Source organism: Macaca nemestrina, chromosome 12, assembly GCF_043159975.1.
Source record: "Macaca nemestrina isolate mMacNem1 chromosome 12, mMacNem.hap1, whole genome shotgun sequence".
Taxonomy (NCBI): Eukaryota; Metazoa; Chordata; class Mammalia; order Primates; family Cercopithecidae; genus Macaca; species Macaca nemestrina.
In genome coordinates this window covers 7,724,437-7,745,901 of record NC_092136.1, presented here as the reverse complement: position 1 = coordinate 7,745,901, position 21,465 = coordinate 7,724,437, and the positions used below count along the sequence as shown (strand labels likewise).

Below are 21,465 nucleotides of genomic sequence, written 5' to 3'. Positions count from 1 at the left end.
TACTACCTAACCATATGGTAACTCATTTTACCACAGTAGCCACAAATTGGATAGCACAGATATGGAACACTTCCATCACTGCCAGAAGTGTTATTGGGCAGTGATGATATAGAACTCTTCTGCATAAAAAAATTTTTTTTTTTTGAGACGTTGTCTTGCTGTGTTGCCCAGGCTGGAGTACAGTGGCGCGATCTCGGCTCACTACTAGCTCCGCCTCCCAGGTTCACGCCATTCTCCTGCCTCAGCCTCCTGAGTAACTGGGACTACAGGCGCCCGCCATCACACCCGGATAATTTTTTGCATTTTTAGTAGAGATGGGGTTTCACCGTGTTAGCCAGCATGGTCTCGATCTCCTGACCTCGTGATCTGCCCGCCTTAGCCTCCCAAAGATTACAGGCGTGAGCCACTGCGCCTGGCTAGAAAATTTTTTTTCTTGTTCTGCCAATGAGATAGAAATAAAGATATGTTTATTATTTACTTATTTTTTTTGAGACAGAGTCTGTCACCCAGGCTGGAGTGCAGTGGCGCATTATCAGCTCACTGTAACCTCTGCCTCCTGGGTTCAAGTGATTCTTGTGCCTCAGCCTCCCCAGTAGCTGGGATTACAGGTACACACCACCATGCCCAGCTAAATTTTTTGTATTTTTAGTAGAGATGGGGTTTTGCCATGTTGCCCAGGCTGGTCTCAATTCTTGAGCTCAGGAAATCCACTCACCTCAGCCTCCCAAAGTGCTAGGATTACAGGCGTGAGCCATGCACCCGGCATATGTTAAACTTCCTATGTTAAATTGGTTGAAACCTAGCACGGAGAACCATCAGAGATTTTGCCGAGGCCAGCAAAATCTGCAGATTTTTTTTCTTGGCTCTGCATAGTGCCTTGCAGATCACAAGAAAATCCCAGCATCTTTGCCTTATTTTCTCTATTGTAAAACAGAGTCTTGCTTCCCTGGGGAATACTGAAGCTAACATGAGCCTTATGTACTTCACTACTGGTTGGAATGTGTGCATGGACAGGTTAACTTCTGTAGATTTGTCAGTCTGTTCCCCTAAGAAATGAGGGAAAATTTTTGCTTCACCTGTCAAGATTAAGTATAAAATATGTGAAGTAAATGCTATATTATTGTAGGTAAAATTTCACATGTAGTCAAAATTTATACATCAACATTTCCATATGAAGTACAATAAAGCTTAAGTAGGGTTGAGTCCATCATTAAATGCGTTCTATGGGGATCTAAACAAAGATAAATAAGATGTCCGTGATCTAGAAGACATACGTGACTGCAAAATGTCACTGCTAATCATTAATATGTGATTTGCTTTTCTGCTTGGATTTTATTTTAGCCAAAGCCTAATCCTAGAATATTAGCACCTTGGGAAGAGAGACCTCTTTTAATAGCTCATAAGTGAATTTAATTATTTTTTAAAAATTAAAAAAGGAGAAACACTGGAGAGGGGTGATAACTAAGCAATTTTTTTTTTTTAATATGAGCCAGAAAAATATGAAGTGAAATTGAGTTAACATGATAGGTCCTTGGAGAGAATCTGCTCAGCCTTTTTCTGATGCAGGGCTTATTCCTAGCACTACTAATCTGGATCTGTTAACCTTTAAACTGGTTTAAGAGCAGCTCTGGTTAGAGAAAAGTAGCCTCACCACCAGCTGTAGCAAATTTAGAAATGTCTCAAGAATCTGGCTAACTTCCCATCACTTATTACTGAAGCCACAGCACTCACCTCACTAAATCCCTTTTTTTTGTCGTTTTGGAGAAAGGGTCTTCCATTGCCCAGAATGGAGTGCAGTGGCACGATCACAGCTCACTGCAGCCTCAACCTCCTGGGCTCAAGAGAATCTCCCACCTCAGCCTCTTGAGTAGCTGCGATTACAGGCGTGCACCACCATGCCCAGCTAATTTTTTTTTTTTTTTTGAGATGGAGTATAGTGGTGCAATCTCGGCTTCCTGCGACCTCTGCCTCCTGGGTTCAAGCGATTCTCCTGCCTCAGCCTCCTAGGTAGCTGGGACTACAGGCACTTGCCACCATGCCTGCTTAATTTTTGTATTTTTAGTAGGGACGGGGTTTCGTCATGTTGGCCAGGCTGGTCTCAAACTCCTCAAGTGATCTGCCTGCCTCGGTCTCCCAAAATGCTGAGATTACAGGTGTGAGCCATTGCACCTGGCCAACTAATTTTGTTGTTTTTGTTTCTTTTGAGATGGAGTTTTGCTCTTGTTGCTCAGGCTGGAGTGCAATGGCGCAATCTTGGCTCACTGCAACCTCCGCCGCCTGGTTCAAGTGATTCTCCTGCCTCAGCCTCCTGAGTAGCTGGTATTACAGGCGCCTGCCACCATGCCCAGCTAATTTTTGTATTTTAGTAGAGATGGGGTTTCACCATGTTGGTCTCCCTGACCTCAGGTGATCCACCCACCTCGGCCTCCCAAAGTGCTGGGATTACAGCGTGAGCCACCATGCCCAGCCGGCCAACTAATTTTTATTTTTGGTAGAGACAGGGTTTCAACATGTTGCTTAGGCTGGTCTCGAACTTCAGTGGGCTTAAGTGATCCGCCCACCTCAACCTCCCAAGTGCTAAGATTACAGGTGTGAGCCACCACGCCTGGGCTTAAATTCTTCCTTCTATATGTAAATTTCTGACATCTATTAGTTTGAACTTTGTAGCTTAAGAACTAGGAGAGAATAAAAAGACTGTGGTGGTAAATAACAATCACAAACATAAAAAGATATTTAAGTGTTAGAAACGTTTATTTGTCAAAAAATTAAAAAAAAAAAAAAGGGAGGCGTGGAATAAAACAAGGGTAAATTTCAGCTAATGCTGTACCACGATCACAGGTCGGACATAAAAAAACAAAACAAAACAACAAAACCCCCAATGGTCCTAGCAATTTCAGAAGAGTAACTTCAATGTTAGAGTCCAGAGCTAACAGAAGAGTAAAAGGCTGCTTGCCACTACATGGTCATTTTAAAGGGAAAGGAGATGCTGCAGGTAGGCAGGGAGAAGGATTCAACTCCTAGGGAAAGCAAGATAAGAGGGGCTCCACTGCACAGGAAAAAGGGGATGCCAGCATAATCCTTACCTAGGGCTGCTCAGAGGCTGAGAATGTACGGAACAGAGTGAAAGGCTACAGAGACTAGTTTCAGGAGGAAAGAAAAGTCAACTTAGAAGAATTAAATTAAGAAAGAAAACATAGTTGGTCACAAACTCCTTTTGTTTACTGAAACATGAAGCAATGGAAACATCCCGGCAAAGGGGACCGCGCGGAGCAAGTTCTCATATATGACCGCAGCCCGAGGGTTCAGTCCGCAATTATCCTACCTGAAAGAGAGCACAACACAAGAGGCTTACACAATGCCTGGAGAGCAGCCTGGCTCCGAGTACAAGCGCCCTGGGTCCCATCCTGTATTCCACGGGGGGAAAAAAAAGAACAAAACAAAACCAAGTCAGACTGGATCTAACTCATATCTTATGTAATTACCTAGGAGTCTATTAATAGCTATATATAGGAATCTACTTATGGCTATATAAGAAAAGATGCAATCTAGCTGAAGAATGTGTTGGTGATAAATACATCTTTCTTATCCATCTTTTAGGCAAGATAACCCCTGTGACAGAAGGCTACTGTTGCTGCAACAAAGGGCATACATACATTTTCAAGAACTGCAATTTAATTTTGGGGTCCAGGAAAAGCAGAAGATGCTGAGATGTCATATATGGCGAACTGCACTATTCTAAATGTGTTTTGTTTTAATCTTTCACAGTAAACAAGCTTTCAGAAATGGTCACGAGGGGTAGGATATCAAGGAGCAGCCAGTCATTCACCCAATTCCAACACACCTACATGTCACACTGTCACAGAGTTAGAGCCACAGTTCCAGTAGTTCCCCTAATTGACCAAATCTCCCTTGCCAAATCAAAAGAAGAAATCACTCCTAAAATTCTCTAATCCTTCTATTGATGATGGGAACTCCAGACACCAATGGCTGGGGGAAAAAAAAAGTTAACTCACACCAAGTTCCTCTACTTATTACAGACAAAGGGCCAAATCTTGGTCTTGATCTGTGCCAATCGACTTCAAAAGTTGTGACGTTCTTGGATCAGTTCTGCTAGGGTGAGACCCGAATTTGTATCCCCAACAGTTCTGGAGTATTTCATCCTGGCAGCCTCATTAACATCAGGCTCCTGGGACTGCAACCAACTCAGGGTTATTCAGTCCATTTGAGGTTCACACCTGGAAGGTAAGTTTCTTTAAAAGTCATCACTAAAAAGAGGTTAGTTGAACAACCACTGCTTGCAGTCAAAATTCATTTTAAAATGTCCTAGCAATACCTTTTGAAGACTACAATATATGAATTTAACATTTAACTTTGAAACATAAGAGAAACAGGTTATCTGATAGATTTATACCAGCTTACTTCAGAAGCATATCCCATCTCATGCTAGATCCAGCTGCATTAAAAGTAAAAATTAATGGCAAACTACAAATTTTAAGATCATTTGCTTCACACATAAACACAGACTGGGCTGCACGGTGGTCTCAAGAGATTTCAAGACTTGTTTACATGCATATAAGAATACAACTTATTACAGGTTCGTAACATTTGCTTCTCAATTCACATAAAAAAGCAAATTCCTTTTTTAATTTTTTTTTTTTTTTTTTTTTAAGAGAGAGAGGAGCCACTCTGTTGTCCAGGCTGGAATGCAGTGGCTAACTGCAGTCCCTCACTCCTGGGCTCAAGGGATCCTCCAGCCTCAGCCTCCTGAATAGTTGGGACTACAGGTGCGAGCCACTGTACACAGCTGCTTTGTTATCTTCTACATGAATACCAAAGGGATAAGTTAGGAACACCAGAAACTCAGTAGTAACTCACTTTAACCTTGCTTCTGGGGCTCCAAATGATGCTCATTTTCAAGGTACAAGAAAAACCATGAGAATGTAAAGTTGTCATAATGCCATTTCCACTCAGATGAAAAGATTTATCTATCTTTAGATACTCAAAATTATTCCTGGCATTTTAGCACTTTTGGTGCACATTTCCTGATATAGGAAATAGTAAAATTTCAGAGCCTATGGCATTGGCTTTCACCACCTATGCAATTTTCTACACATCTGAAAATTACCAGTTTATCTAACTTACCTAACTCCTGAAATGTTCCTCTCTTCAACAACAAAACACACAAAACAAAAATTGCTGGAAGAAATGGGAAGCATCCAGCTCTAAATGACAGCATAACAGGCTATGAAGAAATAGGGCTTAAGTGCCCATATAGAACAAGATGCTAGTCTAGATTACTAATAAGGACTCCATGGGGCAGAAGATCAAAACATTCAAGTAAATGTCTTAGAAGCGAACATTTGAAATTTATAGGACTTCCTCTGGCATGTAGGTATGATATTCAAAGAGTTTCCTTTGACGAAGGGTAATGACCCAAGAAGTAGTTTGTTTTTTTTGCTTTTGTTTTTTTTTAAAAAGGAGAGACAGGGTCTCACTCTGTTGCCCAGGCTGGAATACAGGGGTGTGATCATAGCTCACTGTGGCCTCTTTCAACTCCTGGGCTCAATTGATCCTTCCAACCTCAGCATTCTGAGTAGCTGGGATCACAGGTGCTCCCCATTACACCCTGCTAATTTAATTTTCTTTGTAGAGACAGGGTCTTGCTATGTTACCTAGGCTGGTCTTGAACTCCTGGGCTCAAGTGATCCTCCCGCCTCAGCCTCCCAGTGTTAGGATTACAGGCGTGAGCCACTGCCTCTGCCCTCAAGTAGCAATTTTACTAGCAAACTGTAAGCCTAAAGTAATGGTTAAAATTCTCACTGTGATATTAATTACTAAGCCCTGAACCTGTGCCCTTCAGCTTTACCATGGCAGTACTTCTGTAGTAGAGCGAGCACGGGTTTCGGAATCAGGCCCGTGTGTGAATTCTGACTCTATCTTCCATTTACCAAATGACTTTGGGCAAAGTACTTAACCTTTCTGAGGTTCCCTTCTCTGTAAAAGAATAAAATATTTCAGTCTTATCGTATAGATGGTATATAAGAGAGCACGTAACAAATGTTAGATCTCTCAAATGTTTTTCTGTAACCCAAATATACTTACAACTGATTAAAGAATGTTCTATCAAATTGAATTTGTTGTTCTCTCAGAAGGAACAAGTTGGTTGGAGTCATACACTAACGCCTTGACAGGCCAAATGGAACTTGTGGCCTAAGCTAGAGAAATACTGAAGACTAACATGTAATTTGTACCTTTTGGATACTGTCCGGAGAGCAAACAGGTGGCTCTAGCCTCCTTTATGAAGCATGGGTCTCTTTCAAGGGAACTAAATGGAATCTTTTAACCATTCCCACCCATCTCTCACCTCCAGTTTTTAAAAGGCTGAGTACCGGGCTCGGTCCACATACTGCTCCCGTTCATACCGGGCCATGTCATACAGAGAATTCCGTGTAGCTGCTGAAGCCTGAGATAACTCACTCTCTGGCCCATAACCGTAGCCCTCTCCAACCGTGGGGAGCATGGCTGCAGCACGACGCAGTGGGCTCCTGTCCCTTCCATAGTAGGAGGAAGTGGTGGCCGCAGCAGCAGCCATAGCAGCTGAAGTGGCAGCAGCGCCAGAGTTTGGCAACAGGTGTCTGTCATAGGGATCAACAGAAGTAGAGTTGAGGTGGCTGGTCACAGTTGTGCTTTGGACTTGAGGCAGATGGGACATGGTCTGCTCTGCGTAGTTGTATGCAGAAGCCGCTGCCGCTGCTGCTACTGCCTCATAAGAGCGGACCCGGTATCGCTTATAGTAGTCGAGTGCTCCATATGCATCGTTGTAATACATGGATTCCCCATAGCCCATGGTGTAAGGTGTGCGAACTGCTCCATATTGTTCATTATACTGCTCAGTAAAGTCTGCCACACGACCCGTACGATCTACTGGGCACTCTTTGGACCAGTGCCCTTCTTTCCCACACCGGTAGCAGCCACTCTGGTCTCCCATCCCAGGGGCAGTCCGAAGCCGGCTTGTGGACAACTGCACATGCATTCTTTTGCCTTGAGGAAACAGATGTAAGATTTATTTTAACTCACTGACATTCTTTTTCCTCCCCTAAATGAAAGTAAATTAGTTGTCATAAGACACACAGACACACACACCTGTGACCCTATTTCAGCAACCTCCTTTAAAAAGTAGTTGAAATTTTTTCTTTTCCTTTTTTTTTTTTAAGACGGAGTTTCGCTCTTGTTGTCCAGGCTGGAGTGCAGTGGTGCAACCTCCACCTCCCAGATTCAAGCAATTCTTCTGCCTCAGCCTCCCGAGTAGCTGGGATTAGAGGCATGCACTGCCACGCCTGGCTAATTTTGTATTTTTGGTAGAGACAGGGTTTCTCCATGTTGTTCAGGCTGGTCTCAAACTCCCGACCTCAGGTGATCCGCCTGCCTCGGCCTCCCAAAGTGTTGGGATTACAGGCATGAGCCACCGTGCCTGGCCAGCAGTTGAAGTTTTAATACAGATGAGAGCTAGAAAATTTGATTTTTCAGAGACTAGTCAATACTTTCTACTTAGGCCAGGAGTAGACCAGACTCACTCCTGCTTCTGTCTCCACAACTTTCCTTTTTCCCCTTAAACACAACAATTGGAAAAGTTTCAACTTCTCACTGCTAAGACTTTATTACTTGTAATGATTCAAATTCTACCAATACTTTCAAAATCAACCAACAAAATCTCAGTTAAGTCAGATTTGGAAGGCATCTTGCCCATCTCTCAATGACTGACTGAGGATCTCGTAAGGCCTGAGCATTTACTATTGCTTAAAAACCACATCAGTCATCTGTCCATCTTGTTTCCTCCAGCTATTTTTGCAGATGTCACCAGAAGGCTCCCAATCATGGGCACATGAACCATATCTGGCTTGTCATCTGCTTCATCTCTAGTATCTCTGGGAGTTATAAGACCTTCCAGATGTCAACTCAGTCCCACCCCTACAAGGCTACTGTGGAAAGCTACCTGACCAAGGTGTCTCAACAACAAGAATTAGATCTTAAAACAGTACTGGTTTCTTAGGGACAGTGTGTTGACATGTAATGAAATGACTGGCATTTCATCCTGCCATGTAACTTACAATTCTTTATAGGGATTAACTACTAGTTAGAAAAATGCAGCATTTGCCTAGAGACCTTAAGAACACATACAAATGGGCCACATCCATTTCGGCTGCCAGCAAATGACCAGCAGTGAGGAACAGCTAAGAGAAGAAACAATCTTTGCTCAGGGATTGTGAACCACCAAACCCAGGGACCCTTACTGATGAAAGCATCTGAAGTCTTTAAAAGCAGTTAAAGAAAAAGAGTAGTCCCAGGTTGCACAAGACTCTCCTGGAGATCAAGTCAGTGCTTTCCAAATTGTAGCCAAAAGAAAATGCAAGGGAGGCTGAGGCAGGAGAATCGCTTGAACCTGGGAGGTGGAAGTTGCAGTGAGTGGAGATCGTGCCACTGCACTCCAGCCTGGGCAACAGTGTGAGACTCCATCTCAAAAAAAAGAAAGAAAACACAGTCAGCACAGATACAGAGAACAGGGGCTTCTCATTACTCTTAAGGACTGCTCAGAACAAATCCCCCCCCCCTCTGCAATCAGCAAGTTGCTCTCTCTTTAACAGACCTTGTTCTGGATGCAGCTATGTGAGAGGAAGCCTTGTGCTCCACCATCCTGTTGGAAATAGCCCGATTCAGGACGGCAGCAGAACAGTGCCGTGCACTGACCCTGAGAGGGGAGTGGGTTAGTGCAGTAATATAACTTTAGTCAAATTCATTTTGCCCAATGTCAAAGAGTCCTATCACTCCAGTTTCTAGCAGAAACAAAAGTGCTCAGGCTTTATACCTCCAACTGCTAGCAGACAGGCAGCATCCACTATCACTGATAGCAGACACCCAAAAAGGCACTAAATATCTAAAAGCATTTTGCCATCCCATTGTTTTCAGAGATTTAAATACTCCTAATTGTTCGAAGTTAGGGGCCACAATGCTACAATTTGAACAGAAACACAGATTTCTGCCACCATTTATATCTCAAATGCAGAGTTCCCTATAATTTAGACTAAAAGATTATAAATGACTTGGCTTTCAAATACACATGATGACATTAAGCTATGTGACAGACACAAACTATGCTCCAATTGCGAAGTCAGAGTGACCATGACAGTCTAAAAAAGAGCCAATCCAGAGACCTAAAAGTAAAATTTTTAACAAAAAAATTCAATTAAATTTGCACTTTTATAGATTCTGGGTCCATTTTTTGGAGAAACAAAATCCAGCAACTTTACCTTGATGTTTTTTAACTAAATCCAATCTTCATTCCTGCATTTATTTAGAGGGTGGGAACTCAAGTTTCTATCTGTGGCAAAATCTACCTCTGTGTAGTTGTGAAAAGGATGCAGGTATCAATTTTTTGTTTGTTTTTTGAGACATAGTCTTGCTCTGTCACCCACGCTGGAGTGCAGTGGCGCAATCTCGGCTCACTGCAACCTCCACCTCCCGGGTTCAAGCAATTCCCTGCCTCAGCCTCCTGAGTAGCTGGGATCACAGGCACCCATCACCACTGGTGTGATTCTTAAGCAATTTTTGTATTTTTAGCAGCGATGGGGTTTTACCACGTTGGCCAGGCTGGTCTTGAACTCGACTTCCTGATCCACTCGCCTCGGCCTCCCAAAGTGCTGGGATTACAGGCATGAGCCACTGCGCCCGGCCCAATTTTTCAACCTAGAACTAAAAAAATCTGTAATAGAGGTGACAGGTTTAAAAAAAAAATTTTCAGTTTCTCCAAGCTGGGTGCGGTAGCTCATACGTGTAATCCCAGCACTTTGGGAGGCCGAGGTGGGCCAATCACCTGAGGCCAGAAGTTTGAGACCAGCCTGGCCAACATGGTGAAATCCTATCTCTACTAAAAAAATATAAAACATTAGCTGGGCTTGGTGGCACATGCCTGCAGTCCCAGCTACTTAGGAGGCTGAGGCACAAGAATCACTTGAACCTGGGAGGCGGAGGCTGCAGTGAGCTGAGATTGTGTCACTGCACTCTAGCCTAAGCAACAGAGCAAGACTGTCTCCAAAAAAAAAAAAAAAAAAAAAAAACCACAAAAAAACCCAAAACAACCACAGTCTTTCCAATGGTTATAATTTGTTTTTATTAATTATTATTATTACTTTTTGAGACAAGTATCTTGCTCTGTTGCCCAGACTGGAGTGCAGTGGGGCAATCTCAGCTCATTGCAACTTCTGCCTCCTGGGCTCAAGCAATTCTCCTGCGTCAGTCTCCTAAGTAGCTGGGACTGCAGGTGCACGCTACCACACCTGGCTAGTTTTTTCTATTTTTAGTGGAGACAAGGTTTCACCATGTTGGCCAGGCTGGTCTCAAACTCCTGAGCTCAGGTGATCCGCCTGCCTCGGCCTCCCAAAGGGCTGGGATTACAGGTATAAGCCACTGCATCCAGCCTAGCCTTTTAATTTAAATACCCTAAAGTTTTAAAAATAATTGAAAAAGACTATGCTTCTCTATTATTATACCTTAAGGAACCAGGGCAAAGAAAAATGAAAGATTAATTCTTCTACTCTACTACACTTGGACAGGCCAAAAGCTTAAAGATTTCCTGAGACTTCCAAAAGTTACTGAAGTTTGTTGCCAACATTTTCCAGAAAACCAGCCCAATAATAGTGTTTTATTTTGAAAGCTGTAACAGAAAAGAGCATTAAAATGCTGAGAAGTGGGAAACCTGGGGTCTTAATTTCTAAGCGCCTATCAAGTGCCATGATCCAGAAAATATTGGGGATGTAGCTAATACAGACTAGCATTCTGACTTAATGCTTGTTTACATATAGGGCAAAAAAAACAAGACACCTGAACTCTCACATATTCTTCCCAATTAAGCTGCCTGATTGTTATTTGGGAATAGCTTCTTTAGGTCTTCCAGTACCAACCGTGTGTGCTAAGGAAGTAAGTTGAGTTCACTGCTGGCTGTAGAAAGGAAACAGATCCTGAAAGAGTAAGGTAAACTCAGATTCTGCTACTTCCTTTTAGAAGTCATACAATGCAAAAAGCCTCAATGGCAGCCATTAACATATAGAAATAAAGGTTCAAAAGAACTTTTTTGTTGGTTCGTTTGAGACTGAGTCTTGCTCTGCTGCCCAGGCTAGAGTGCGGTGGCGCGGTCTCAGCTCACTGCAACCTCCGCCTCTAGGTTCAAGTGAGTCTCCTGCCTCAGCCTCCTGAGTAGCTGGGATTACAGGCGTGTTTGTATTTTTAGTAGAGACAGGGTTTCACCATGTTGACCATGCTAGTCTCCAACTCCTGACCTCAGGTGATCCCCCTGCCTCGGCCTCCCAGAGTGCTGCGATTACAGGTGTGAGCCACCTCACCCGGGCTCAAATGGCCCTTTAAGAGGCCATGTTCATTGGTAGACAACTGAAAAGAACTTAAATTGAAACGTATCAAACTGGTATCCAGATTGCATTTTCTGTAAAACTACAACTTACTATCCAATGCTAAGCTTGCTCTTGTCATCTGGGAGAAAAAAACCAGAGCTGGTTATAAAAATGTCTCTATCTATAACTAGGAGGAGAGTGCTCTCTCCAGAGGAGCCAAGTTAAGAACATGAAAACCAAATACAGGATTTTTCTTTTCCTATTCATTTTAGTGTCTGCACTTTCTAAGGAAGTGATGTTTTAAAAAAATCTTATAGATCCATTGCATTATTCAGATACTCACTTCCTAATTATACCTGCCTTATTAAAATACATATTCATCCTAAGCCAACTCCCCCAAGTTAACTGATTTTTTTTTTTTTTTTTTTGAGACGGAGTCTCGCTGTGTCGCCCAGGCTGGAGTACAGTGGCCGGATCTCAGCTCACCGCAAGCCCCACCTCCCGGGTTTACGCCATTCTCCTGCCTCAGCCTCCCGAGTAGCTGGGACTACAGGCGCCCGCCACCTCGCCCGGCTAGTTTTTTGTATTTTTTAGTAGAGACGGGGTTTCACCATATTAGCCAGGATGGTCTCGATCTCCTGACCTCGTGATCCGCCCGTCTCGGCCTCCCAAAGTGCTGGGATTACAGGCTTGAGCCACCGCGCCGGGCCTGATTTTTTTTTTTTTTTTTTCTTAAATTAACTTCAGGTAGCTTTTTTTTTTTTTTTTTTTTTTTTTTTTTTGAGACAGCGTCTTGCTTTGTCGCCGAGGCTGGAGTGCAGTGCCACGATCTCAGCTCACTGCAAGCTTCGCCTCCCGGGTTCACGCCATTCTCCTGCCTCAGCCTCCCATGTAGCTGGGACTACAGGCACCCGCCACCATGCCCAGCTAATTTTTTTTTTTGTATTTTTAGTAGAGACGGGGTTTCACCGTGTTAGCCAGGATGGTCTCGATCTCCTGACCTCGTGATCCGCCCACCTCGGCCTCCCAAACTGCTGGGATTACAGGCGTGAGTCACTGCATCCGGCCCTAACTTCAGGTAGCTTTTCTTTCATTAAGATAGTTTGGCCTGTAATCTTAGCACTTTGGGAGGCCAAGTAACTGATTTTTCTTACACATATTTTTGTCCTTTTCCTTTTTTTTTGTTTTTTTGTTTTGTTTTGAGATGGAGACTTGCTCTGTCGCCAGGCTGGAGTGTAGTGGCACAATCTCAGCTCACCGCAACCTCTGCCTCCCAGGTTCAAGCAATTCTGCTGGCTCAGCCTCCCAAGTAACTGGGACCACAGGCGTGCACCACCACGCCCAGCTAATTTTTGTATTTTAGTAGAGACGGGGTTTCACCATGTTGGCCAGGATGGTCTCGATCTCTTGACCTTGTGATCCCCCTGCCTTGGCCTCCCAAAGTGCTGGGATTACAGGCGTGAGCCACGGCGCCCAGCCTGTCCTTTTCCTTTTATTCAGTTGTATTAAATATATATATATATATATTTTTTTTTTTTTGAGGCGGAGTCTTCACTCTGTCGCCCAGGCTGGAGTGCAGTGGCACCATCTCGGCTCACTGCAAGCTCCGCCTCCCGGGTTCGCGCCATTCTCCTGCCTCAGCCTCACGAGTAGCTGGGACTACAGGCGCCCGCCACCGCGCCCGGCTAATTTTTTGTATTTTAGTAGAGACGGGGTTTCACCGTGTTAGCCAGGATGGTCTCGATCTCCTGACCTCGTGATCCGCCCGCCTCGGCCTCCCAAAGTGCAGGGATTACAGGCATGAGCCACCGCGCCCGGCCGTATATATATATTTTTTTCTTTTTCTTTTTTTTTTTTTTTTTTTGAGACGGAGTCTCGCTCTGTCGCCCAGGCTGGAGTGCAGTGGCCGCATCTCAGCTCACTGCAAGCTCCGCCTCCCGGGTCTATGCCATTCTCCTGCCTCAGCCTCCCGAGTAGCTGGGACTACAGGGGCCCGCCACCTCACCCGGCTAGTTTTTTGTATTTTTTAGTAGAGACGGGGTTTCACCGTATTTAGCCAGGCTGGTCTCGATCTCCTGACCTTGTGATCCGCCCGTCTCGGCCTCCCAAAGTGCTGGGATTACAGGCTTGAGCCACCGCGCCCGGCCTTTTTTTCTTTTTCTTTTTTGAGAAGGAGTCTCTCTGTTGCCCAGACTGGAGTACAGTGGCACGATCTCGGTTCACTGCAACCTCTACCTCCCAGGTTCAAGCGATTCTCCTGTCTCAGCCTCCTGAGTAGCTGGGATTACAGGCACACACTACCACGCCTGGATAGTTTTTCTGTATTTTTAGTAAGTGATGGGATTTCACCATGTTGGCCAGGCTGGTCTCGAACTCCAGAATTAACTGTATTAAATATATTTAAAAGGCAAGGGCATTCTGTATTACATTACTAAAATACCTCTGCAGTTTGTACCCAACTTTACATTCTTTTACATTTTGCTCATCACCTGTCAGGAGAAAACCCTCCTTCCCCAGTCTCCACTGTCCATCATGATGATCTCCCCCATCAAATGAAAATAATTAAGAATACTTTTAAAAGCTGAAAATGCAACAACATTCCAAAATAAGAAAAAGAAAAACAAATGTAAGAAAAGCAAATAAGGAAAGCTTCACTATCACTTTCAATAATTTTCTAACCAGAAGAGAAACACTCATGGTTGCAAACAGCAATCACCTGTCATCATATAGCACCTTTTACTGTCAAAACACTTTCACATCTATTCATTCTAGCTCCACTACAATCCTGTGAGGGAGGTACAGTAGGGATCATTAACTCTATAAGTGGGGACAATACTAGTGAGGAAAATGAAGCAGAGAGATGTTAAAACACTTGTCCAAGGTCACACACTAGTTAATGGTAGCAAGTATCTGCAACCTTTGCCCTATGCTTTAAAGAGCAGCTAAAGGCCAAGGCATTACTGGCTGAAGCCAGAGATACCTGATGGTGCTCTGATCTCCACTATGCAAACTTTCTTACCCTTCTCTGGTCAACTTTTCCTCTTCTCCCATTATTTATTTTCTCATTCTGTTTTTCAGGTTTAACAGAGGATCCAAAAGTACTTCTTAACAACCCCTTTAATGACACTCAGGGCAAAAACGGTGTTGACTTAGGAACCGCAAAAGTGGCTATGAACATGAGGTCCAAGACGATACTATTACCAAAACACCTGTAGAACAGTGCTATCCAAAAGAATGTTCTATGATGATGGAAATGTTCTGTGTCTCTATTAACACGGTAGCCGGCCGGGCGCGGTGGCTCAAGCCTGTAATCCCAGCACTTTGGGAGGCCGAGACGGGCGGATCACGAGGTCAGGAGATCGAGACCATCCTGGCTAACACGGTGAAACCCCGTCTCTACTAAAAAATACAAAAAACTAGCCGGGTGAAGTGGCGGGCACCTGTAGTCCCAGCTACTTGGGAGGCTGAGGCAGGAGAATGGCGTGAACCCGGGAGGCGGAGCTTGCAGTGAGCTGAGATCCGGCCACTGCACTCCAGCCTGGGCGACAGAACATGACTCCGTCTCAAAAAAAAAAAAAAAAAAAAAAAAAAACACGGTAGCCACAGGCATCATGACTACTGAGTGCGTGAAACGTGTCTGGTATACACCTGAAAAATTGAATTTTAAATTTTATCTAATCTTAGTTAATTTCAATTTACTAAACCACATGTAGTTACCATATTAGCACAGTTCTAGAGTCTTCTGACAACCTCTTGTGGTATTAGTGACAACATATGTACCTTTATCATCAGTATAAATAGTATGATGCTTTTACTGGAATTTCTTCAGAAGCGGGGCAATCATTCTCATTTAGTCTGATATATTTAGAAATTTCTTTTTCTTAGGGTTAAATAATAGTAGGTGGAGCAGAACACTCCATGGCATGTTTTTTGACTCTGCTTGAATAGATTGCACAAATCTGAGCAACCAAAAGATACTCCCGCAGATAGACTTGCCACCCAGATTTAGAATATAGGGCTTCCTCTAGATGTCTTTTTTCTTCTTTCCCACCAGTATCCATCACCCAAAGCAGTAAAGAATATAAATCTTAAGCACTTAAACCCTCAAATATAAGGCTTCCCGATCATAACTAAAGACGCAGGTAAGCCACAGACCTTTATCCTCCCTTCTCTCATGAGGTACTCGTTTCCCCAAGCAGATTACACCTCCAACAGCACTCGAATGAATGCAAGAATCTCGCAGGATAAAGTAACCCACAGTCTGCGATTCTATGCAGTCGATGAGCAACATCTTAGCAAACCTGAAAAGGGGAAGTGTTTGCTTCCCCAGAGGTAAACTATGCTTAAGAGCGGAAAACATAATCTATTATTTCCAGCTAAAACAGAATGGAAGAGACCACCCTGCCAGTTCTATAGTCTTGTGTTCTTGCCTGTCTTGAGCTAGACCCCACTCGGCTCTACTACCCAGGCCCAGAGCAGTTCACCTTGAAACTCTGTGTTGTCAAGGCCCCTGATGGCCTCCACTGCATCCTCTGCCCGCTCCATGTGTACGAAGGCATAATCTTTCACGATGTCACATTCGATGACCGGACCATACTCCTCAAACTTGGCTCGAAGCTCTTGGTTGGTACAAGTGGGGCTGATGTTACCCACGTGTAACTTGGTTGAAGCTTTGCTCTTATTCTTGCTGGCTTCCACGTTGATGTTCACCCCATGAAGCTTGTAATGGTGCAGGTTGCGTATGGCATCCTCAGCTGCAGTTTTATCTTCTATGTGCACAAAGCCATAGTTCTTAATGATGTCACATTCCAGCACCTTCCCATACTGCTCGAAAAGAGAGCGAATCTCCTGCTCTGTGGCCTCCCGGGGCAGGTTTCCGATGAACAGCTTCACCATCCTGACAAGAGCCTGGGAGAGAAAAACAAGATTTCAAAAGTCAGGGGTGTGGTGGGAAATTTCGGTGCACTGCAGCATTTTCATCTAATCCTCCAAAGTTCTTGCACCTTCAGAGACCCTCGCATAGACATTCATTATTCTTCCTCAGTAGAAGGGCGGTTTGTTCTTGAGAAGTGCGAGCTATGTGTGACATGGAAACAGGAGGTCGAGGGTCAGCATGCATAGCACAGTCTATCACCTCTGTGAAATGGAGCGCAATGAAATACCAGAATTAGCTGTTTAATGTCTTAAAATGAGGAAAGAGAAAAGCCCAAGCAAAGGCAAGGGGTATCTATCGCAGTGCGCCTGGTAACAAGGTTTTGGAGGGAAATCTGTGTACCTCTCCTCCACGCACTAGCACCTTTCAAGATACACTAAAAGGAAAAAAGTCCCCTTTCCCTCTAACCGGGACCAACCACCCGCCCCCCAGCGGCCCACCCTCCAGCTTCTTCGCTCCAACAAAGACTCGACCCGACCCCTGCCCCGCCTCCTTCCGGAGACCCGGTCCCGCCTCCTCCCGTTGTCTCCCCGGACCTCCCGCAGCAAAATGAGAAACCCAAATCCCCGCCATGCCTTCTGCAGGAGGCCCGGCCCGGCCCGCCCCGCCCCGCCCCCGAGCTCCCCACATCACACACACAAGACCCCCTCGCACCTCCGGGTGGCGGCGGCGGCGGCGGCTCCCGCGTCAGGGAGAACCCTACAAAATGGCGACAGGCGCTCGAGCCTCGACGCGACCGGGCCCTTTCTCGCGCGCCAGCTCACGCACCGGCTCACGCACGCGCGAGTACGCGCTGCTTCCCTCCCCTTCCCCTCGCGGGAGCCGAGTGACCAATCGCGAGGCTGCATACAAATGACCTCGCAGCACGGGGGCGGGGCCTCTTGGTGGCGACACAGCGCCGCGGAGGTCAGCCCACCCCCAGCCCCAGCCAGCCAGTCATCACCCTGGAAAGGATCGCCACTCCTGCGTCAGAGGGGCTCTGGACGCAACCACTGCCTAGAAAAGCGGAGGCCCCGGGGAGTCACTCACCATCACAATGGGTCCTGCTATTGGGCCCTCTGAGGAGGCCGGAGAGCTAATGACAAAGGGGAATCTCCCCGAGGGCCCTAAAAAGGGGCTTTCGTAGCGGGCTGGCCGGCCTCTGTGGCAGCTTGGGGCAACATTTCAGAAATACAGGCGCGCCACATTTTAAGCAAAACTAGTCATTGTTTTGTAGCGCTTTAAACATTATTTTAGTGTTTCATTACAGACGTGTTATTTATTGGTACGGAAACTGAGAACGAAGGGGCAGAAGGATAACCTGGCAAAACTAGGACAGGCCTAAGAGGCATTGCTACCCAGGCTACGCTTAGTCATGTTTTGTTTGCTCGTGAGTATCCGTGGTCTGGTTCTCTCTCATTGTGTGTCCATCACAGTCCTGGTCTGTGGTGAACACACGAGAGGAATACTTGGTGGAGAGGCCCAGCGAGGTCTCTAGTTAAGGGGTGGGACAGGGTCTCCTCGTCCACACCACGCTGGAAGTCTAGGCTACTGTGAGTTTCCCAACTGTCTAGCATTGAGAATTCAGCTGTGGTCCAAGGGCACCTCCTGGCGGTAAAAACAAGCTTAGGCGGGCCGGGCGCGGCGGCTCACGCCTATAATCCCAGCACTTTGGGAGGTTGAGGCGGGCCGATCACGAGTTCAGTAGTTCGACACCAGCTTGGCCAACATGGTGAAATCCCGTCTCTACTAAAAATACAAAAACTAGCCGGGCATGGCGGCGGGCGCCTGTAATCCCAGCTACTCGGGAGCCTGAGGCAGGAGAATCGTTGGAACCCGGGAGGCGGAGGTTGCAGTGAGCCGAGATGGTGTCACTGCACTCCAGCCTGGGTGACAGAGGAAGACTCGGTCTGGAAAAAAAAAAGTTTAGGTGGATTCCCCAACTGTCACCTTCCAACAAAGAGTAGCCTTTTATGGAGATTGATGGATTGGGTTTATCTCGTAGAGCCTGCCAGGGAGATTGTCAGCCACCATTCCTCATTGTAGTGGCTCCATAATGGCTTCTCTGATACCATCAGGCACACATTCCCCAGGCTGCCTTCTTCCACCCCAGCTACTTGGATATATTCTTTCCCTGAGTTCCTTTTGTTTCTCAGCCATTTCAGAAGAGGCACTGTCCTTCCGATTTTATTTTATTTTTTTCAATTTTTTAAAGACAGAGTATCGCTGTGTCACCCAGGCTGGAGGGCAGTGGTGCGATCTCGGCTTACTGCAACCTCCACCTCCCGCGTTCAAGCCATTTTCCTGCTTCAGCCTCCCCAGTAGCTGGGACTACAGGTGTGCGCTACCACACCCAGCTAATTTTTGTATTTTTAATAGAGACGGGGTTTCACCATGTTGGCCAGGCTGGTGTCCACTGGCCTTGGCATCCCAAAGTGCTGGGATTACAGGCATGAGCCACCACGCCCGGCCCTTAACTGTTACTACTATTATTTTTGAGTCAGGGTGTCACTTTGTTTTCCAGGCTAGAGTGCAGTGGCACCATTATGGCTCACTGTAGCCTCAACCTCCCAGACGCAAGTGATCCTCCTATCTTAGCCTCTGGAGCAGCTGGGACCACAGGTGTGGGCCACCCCATCCAGCTAATTTTTAAAATGTTTTTGTAGTGATGGGGGTCTCCCTGTGTTGCCCAGCCTGGTCTCAAACTTCTGGGCTCAAGATGGTTCCACTGCAGTCTCACAAAATGCTGATTACAGGTGTGAGCCACTGCACCCGGCTTACTATGTGCTTCTAATTTAAAACAGCACTATCCTATGTTAATATCATCTACTGTTTATGCCCAAATTTCTCCTGGATTGTTACAAATGTCTTTTTACAGTTGATTTCTTCTAATCTGGACTTAAACGTTGTACATTTGTATAAATTATGTAAATGGTGTGTTTTGAGTTGTATAGCTCACTGTGCCTTACTATTTTTCCACTGAGGGCTGTGTCGCCGCATGATACCTCACTAGTGAGTAATGCAGTCCTCCGCGGTGTACAGGCACAGATTGTACCTGTTCATCTCTGGGCATAGGACGCTCAGCTTGCTTCCAGCTCTCTGTCATTATAAACAGGGCTGCAGTGAACATGCTTAAGTATGTGCGCTAATTCTGTGTGAGAATTTGGGGGGATATAAACCCAGAGGTGGACTTGCTGGGTCATAGAGTATACGTAGAACTCACCTGTCTAAGTAGCGCCGAATTGTTCTCCGGAAAAGCTGCACCAGCAAACTCTTCCACCTGCAGCATATGAGGGGCCTTGTATCTCTGCGTCCCTCCTGTGGTGACATTATCTGCCTTTCTAATTTTTGTCAGTCTGATGGATATAAAGTGATATTTCATTGTTGCTTTAATTTGTATTTCTCTGGTTACTAATGATTTTAAGCATCGCTTCTTGTCTGTTTTTTTTTGAGATGGAGTCACACTCTGTCGCTCAAGCTGGAGTGCAGTGATACTATCTCGGCTCACTGCAACCTCTGCCTGCAGGGTTCAAGCGATTCTCCTGCCTCAGCCTCCTGAGTAGCTGGGATTACAGGCATGCGCCACCACCACACCCAGCTAATTTTTGTATTTTTAGTAGAGATGAGGTTTCACCATATTGGTCAGGCTGGTCTTGAACTCCTGACCTTGTAATTCGCCCACCTTGGCCTCCCAAAGGGCTGGGATTACAGGTGTGAGCCATCACGCACAGCCTTTTCTTTTTTTTTTTTTTTTTTTTTTTTTTTTTGAGACGGAGTCTTGCTCTGTCGCCCAGGCTGGAGTGCAGTGGCACAATCTCAGCTCACTGCAACATCCGCCTCCCGGAGTTCAAGCAGTTCTCCTGTCTCAGCCTCCCGAGTAGCTGGGACTACAGGCACGCATCACCATGCTTGGCTAATTTTTGTATTTTTAGTAGAGGCGGGGTTTCACCACATTGGTCAGGCTGGTCTCGAACTCCTGACCTTAGGTGATCCACCCACCTTGGCCTCCCAAATCGCTGGGGTTAAAGGCATGAACCACTGTGCCCGGACTTGTTTTTTGTGAAAGGGTTTTGCTTTATCATGCAGGCTGAAGTGCAGTGACACAATCATAGCTCACTGTAGCCTTGAGCTCCTGGGCTCAAATAATCCTCCTGCTTCAGGAGGCTGAAGCCCTCAGGCCTCAGCCTCCCAAGTAGCTAGGACTATATGCCCAGCTAATTTTTTTGTTTTTGGTAGAAACGAGGTCTCACTATGTTGCCTGGGCTATTCGAACTCCTGGCCTCAAGTGATCCTCCCACTTCAGCCTCCCAAATCACTAGGGTTACAGGTGTGAGGCACTACACCTGGCCTCTTGATTTTTCAAGTTTATGCTTCTGTAAATTTCCTGTTCATATCTTTTGCCCATCTTTCTTTTCAGGTTGCAGGCTCCTTTTTTGTTGTTGATTTGTAGGGCTTTTTCGTATATTCTAATCTCTTATTGGTCTCAAATACCATCTCTCATTCCACTAATTATTAACTCTGTCCATGGTGTCCTTCACTGAACAGAAATCCTTATTTCTTGTGCAATGAAATTAATTTTTATCTTAAAGCTGTGCTTTTGAACTTTTTTTTTTTTTTTTTTTTTGAGACAGCCTGTTGCCCAGGCTAGAGTGCAGTGGTGTGATCATGGCTCACTGCAGCCTCAACCTCCCGGGCTCAAGCAATCCTTCCACCTCAACCTCCCAAGCAGCTGGGACTACAGTTGGGTGCCACCATGCCTGGCTAATTAAAAAAATTTTTTGTAGAGATGAGGTTTCGCTGTGTTGCCCAGGCTGGTCTTGAACTTCTGAGCTCCAGTGATCCTCCCATCTCGCCTCCCAAAGTGCTGAGATTGCAGGTGTGATCCACTGCACCTGGCCTGCTTTTGAACTTTTGTATAAGATGTTCTTCTGTAGCCTCCTTAGTCACAAGATATTCTCCTACATTTTAGTCTATTAACGTTATGTTTTTGTTTTTGTTTTTTGGGGGATGGAGTTTCGCTCTTGTTGCCCAAGCTGGAGTGCAGTGGTGTAAGCTGGGCTCACTGCAACCTCTGCCTCCAGGGTTCAAGCCATTCTCCTGCCTCAGCCTCCCGAGTAGCTGGGACTACAGGTGTGCGCCACCACGCCCGGCTAA

The 21,465-nt window shown here is 45.6% G+C and overlaps 3 protein-coding genes across 11 annotated transcripts in view; 2 read left to right on the top strand and 1 right to left on the bottom strand.

Annotated features, from left to right (window-relative positions):
- LOC105469650 (RNA-binding protein 4) overlaps positions 1-6,128 on the top strand; it is a 55,783-nt gene extending 49,655 nt beyond the window's left edge. Inside the window, exon 3 of the mRNA XM_011720978.3 lies at positions 3,598-6,128. Coding sequence (XP_011719280.1) covers positions 3,598-3,707 — 110 coding nt within the window. The 3' untranslated portion in view covers positions 3,708-6,128. The remainder of the gene's footprint in view (positions 1-3,597) is intronic.
- The window catches only part of LOC105469647 (RNA-binding protein 14), a 73,656-nt gene that overhangs the window by 50,287 nt on the left and 1,904 nt on the right, over positions 1-21,465 (top strand). Inside the window, exon 3 of one of the 3 annotated variants that reach the window (XR_011610466.1) lies at positions 3,598-6,128. The exons of the other annotated variants lie outside the window; for them this stretch is intronic. The gene's annotated coding sequence lies outside the window, so the exon portion shown is untranslated. Of the gene's footprint in view, positions 1-3,597; positions 6,129-21,465 lie in introns of those variants that run through there. 3 annotated transcript variants of the gene reach the window in all.
- Positions 2,729-17,243, bottom strand: LOC105469648 (RNA-binding protein 4B). Of its 7 annotated transcripts, none has more exons than XR_011610467.1 (6): positions 16,987-17,110; positions 16,403-16,535; positions 15,884-16,307; positions 6,365-7,041; positions 4,014-4,235; positions 2,729-3,404 (listed from the first exon to the last, which is right to left on the bottom strand). XR_011610467.1 is itself a non-coding variant. In XM_011720967.2 (5 exons), exons 2-4 carry the CDS (start codon positions 16,424-16,426, stop codon positions 6,374-6,376), a joined length of 1,116 nt encoding a protein of 371 aa, XP_011719269.1. In that variant the 5' UTR covers positions 16,427-16,535; positions 16,987-17,110; the 3' UTR covers positions 2,729-4,235; positions 6,365-6,373. The 7 variants fall into 7 exon arrangements, 5 of the variants coding, with proteins under 5 accessions (XP_011719269.1, XP_011719271.1, XP_070930319.1 ...); XR_011610468.1 differs by having other exon boundaries at positions 2,729-3,322; XM_011720967.2 differs by having other exon boundaries at positions 2,729-4,235.

Coding starts and splice junctions, on each gene's coding strand:
- LOC105469648 (XM_011720967.2), bottom strand. CDS start 16,426: ATGTCTATGCGAGGGTCTCTGAAG. Junction 16,308..16,402: donor CTATGCGAGGGTCTCTGAAG/GTGCAAGAACTT, acceptor TTTCTCTCCCAG/GCTCTTGTCAGGATGGTGAA. Junction 7,042..15,883: donor TGACAACACAGAGTTTCAAG/GTGAACTGCTCT, acceptor TGTTTCCTCAAG/GCAAAAGAATGCATGTGCAG.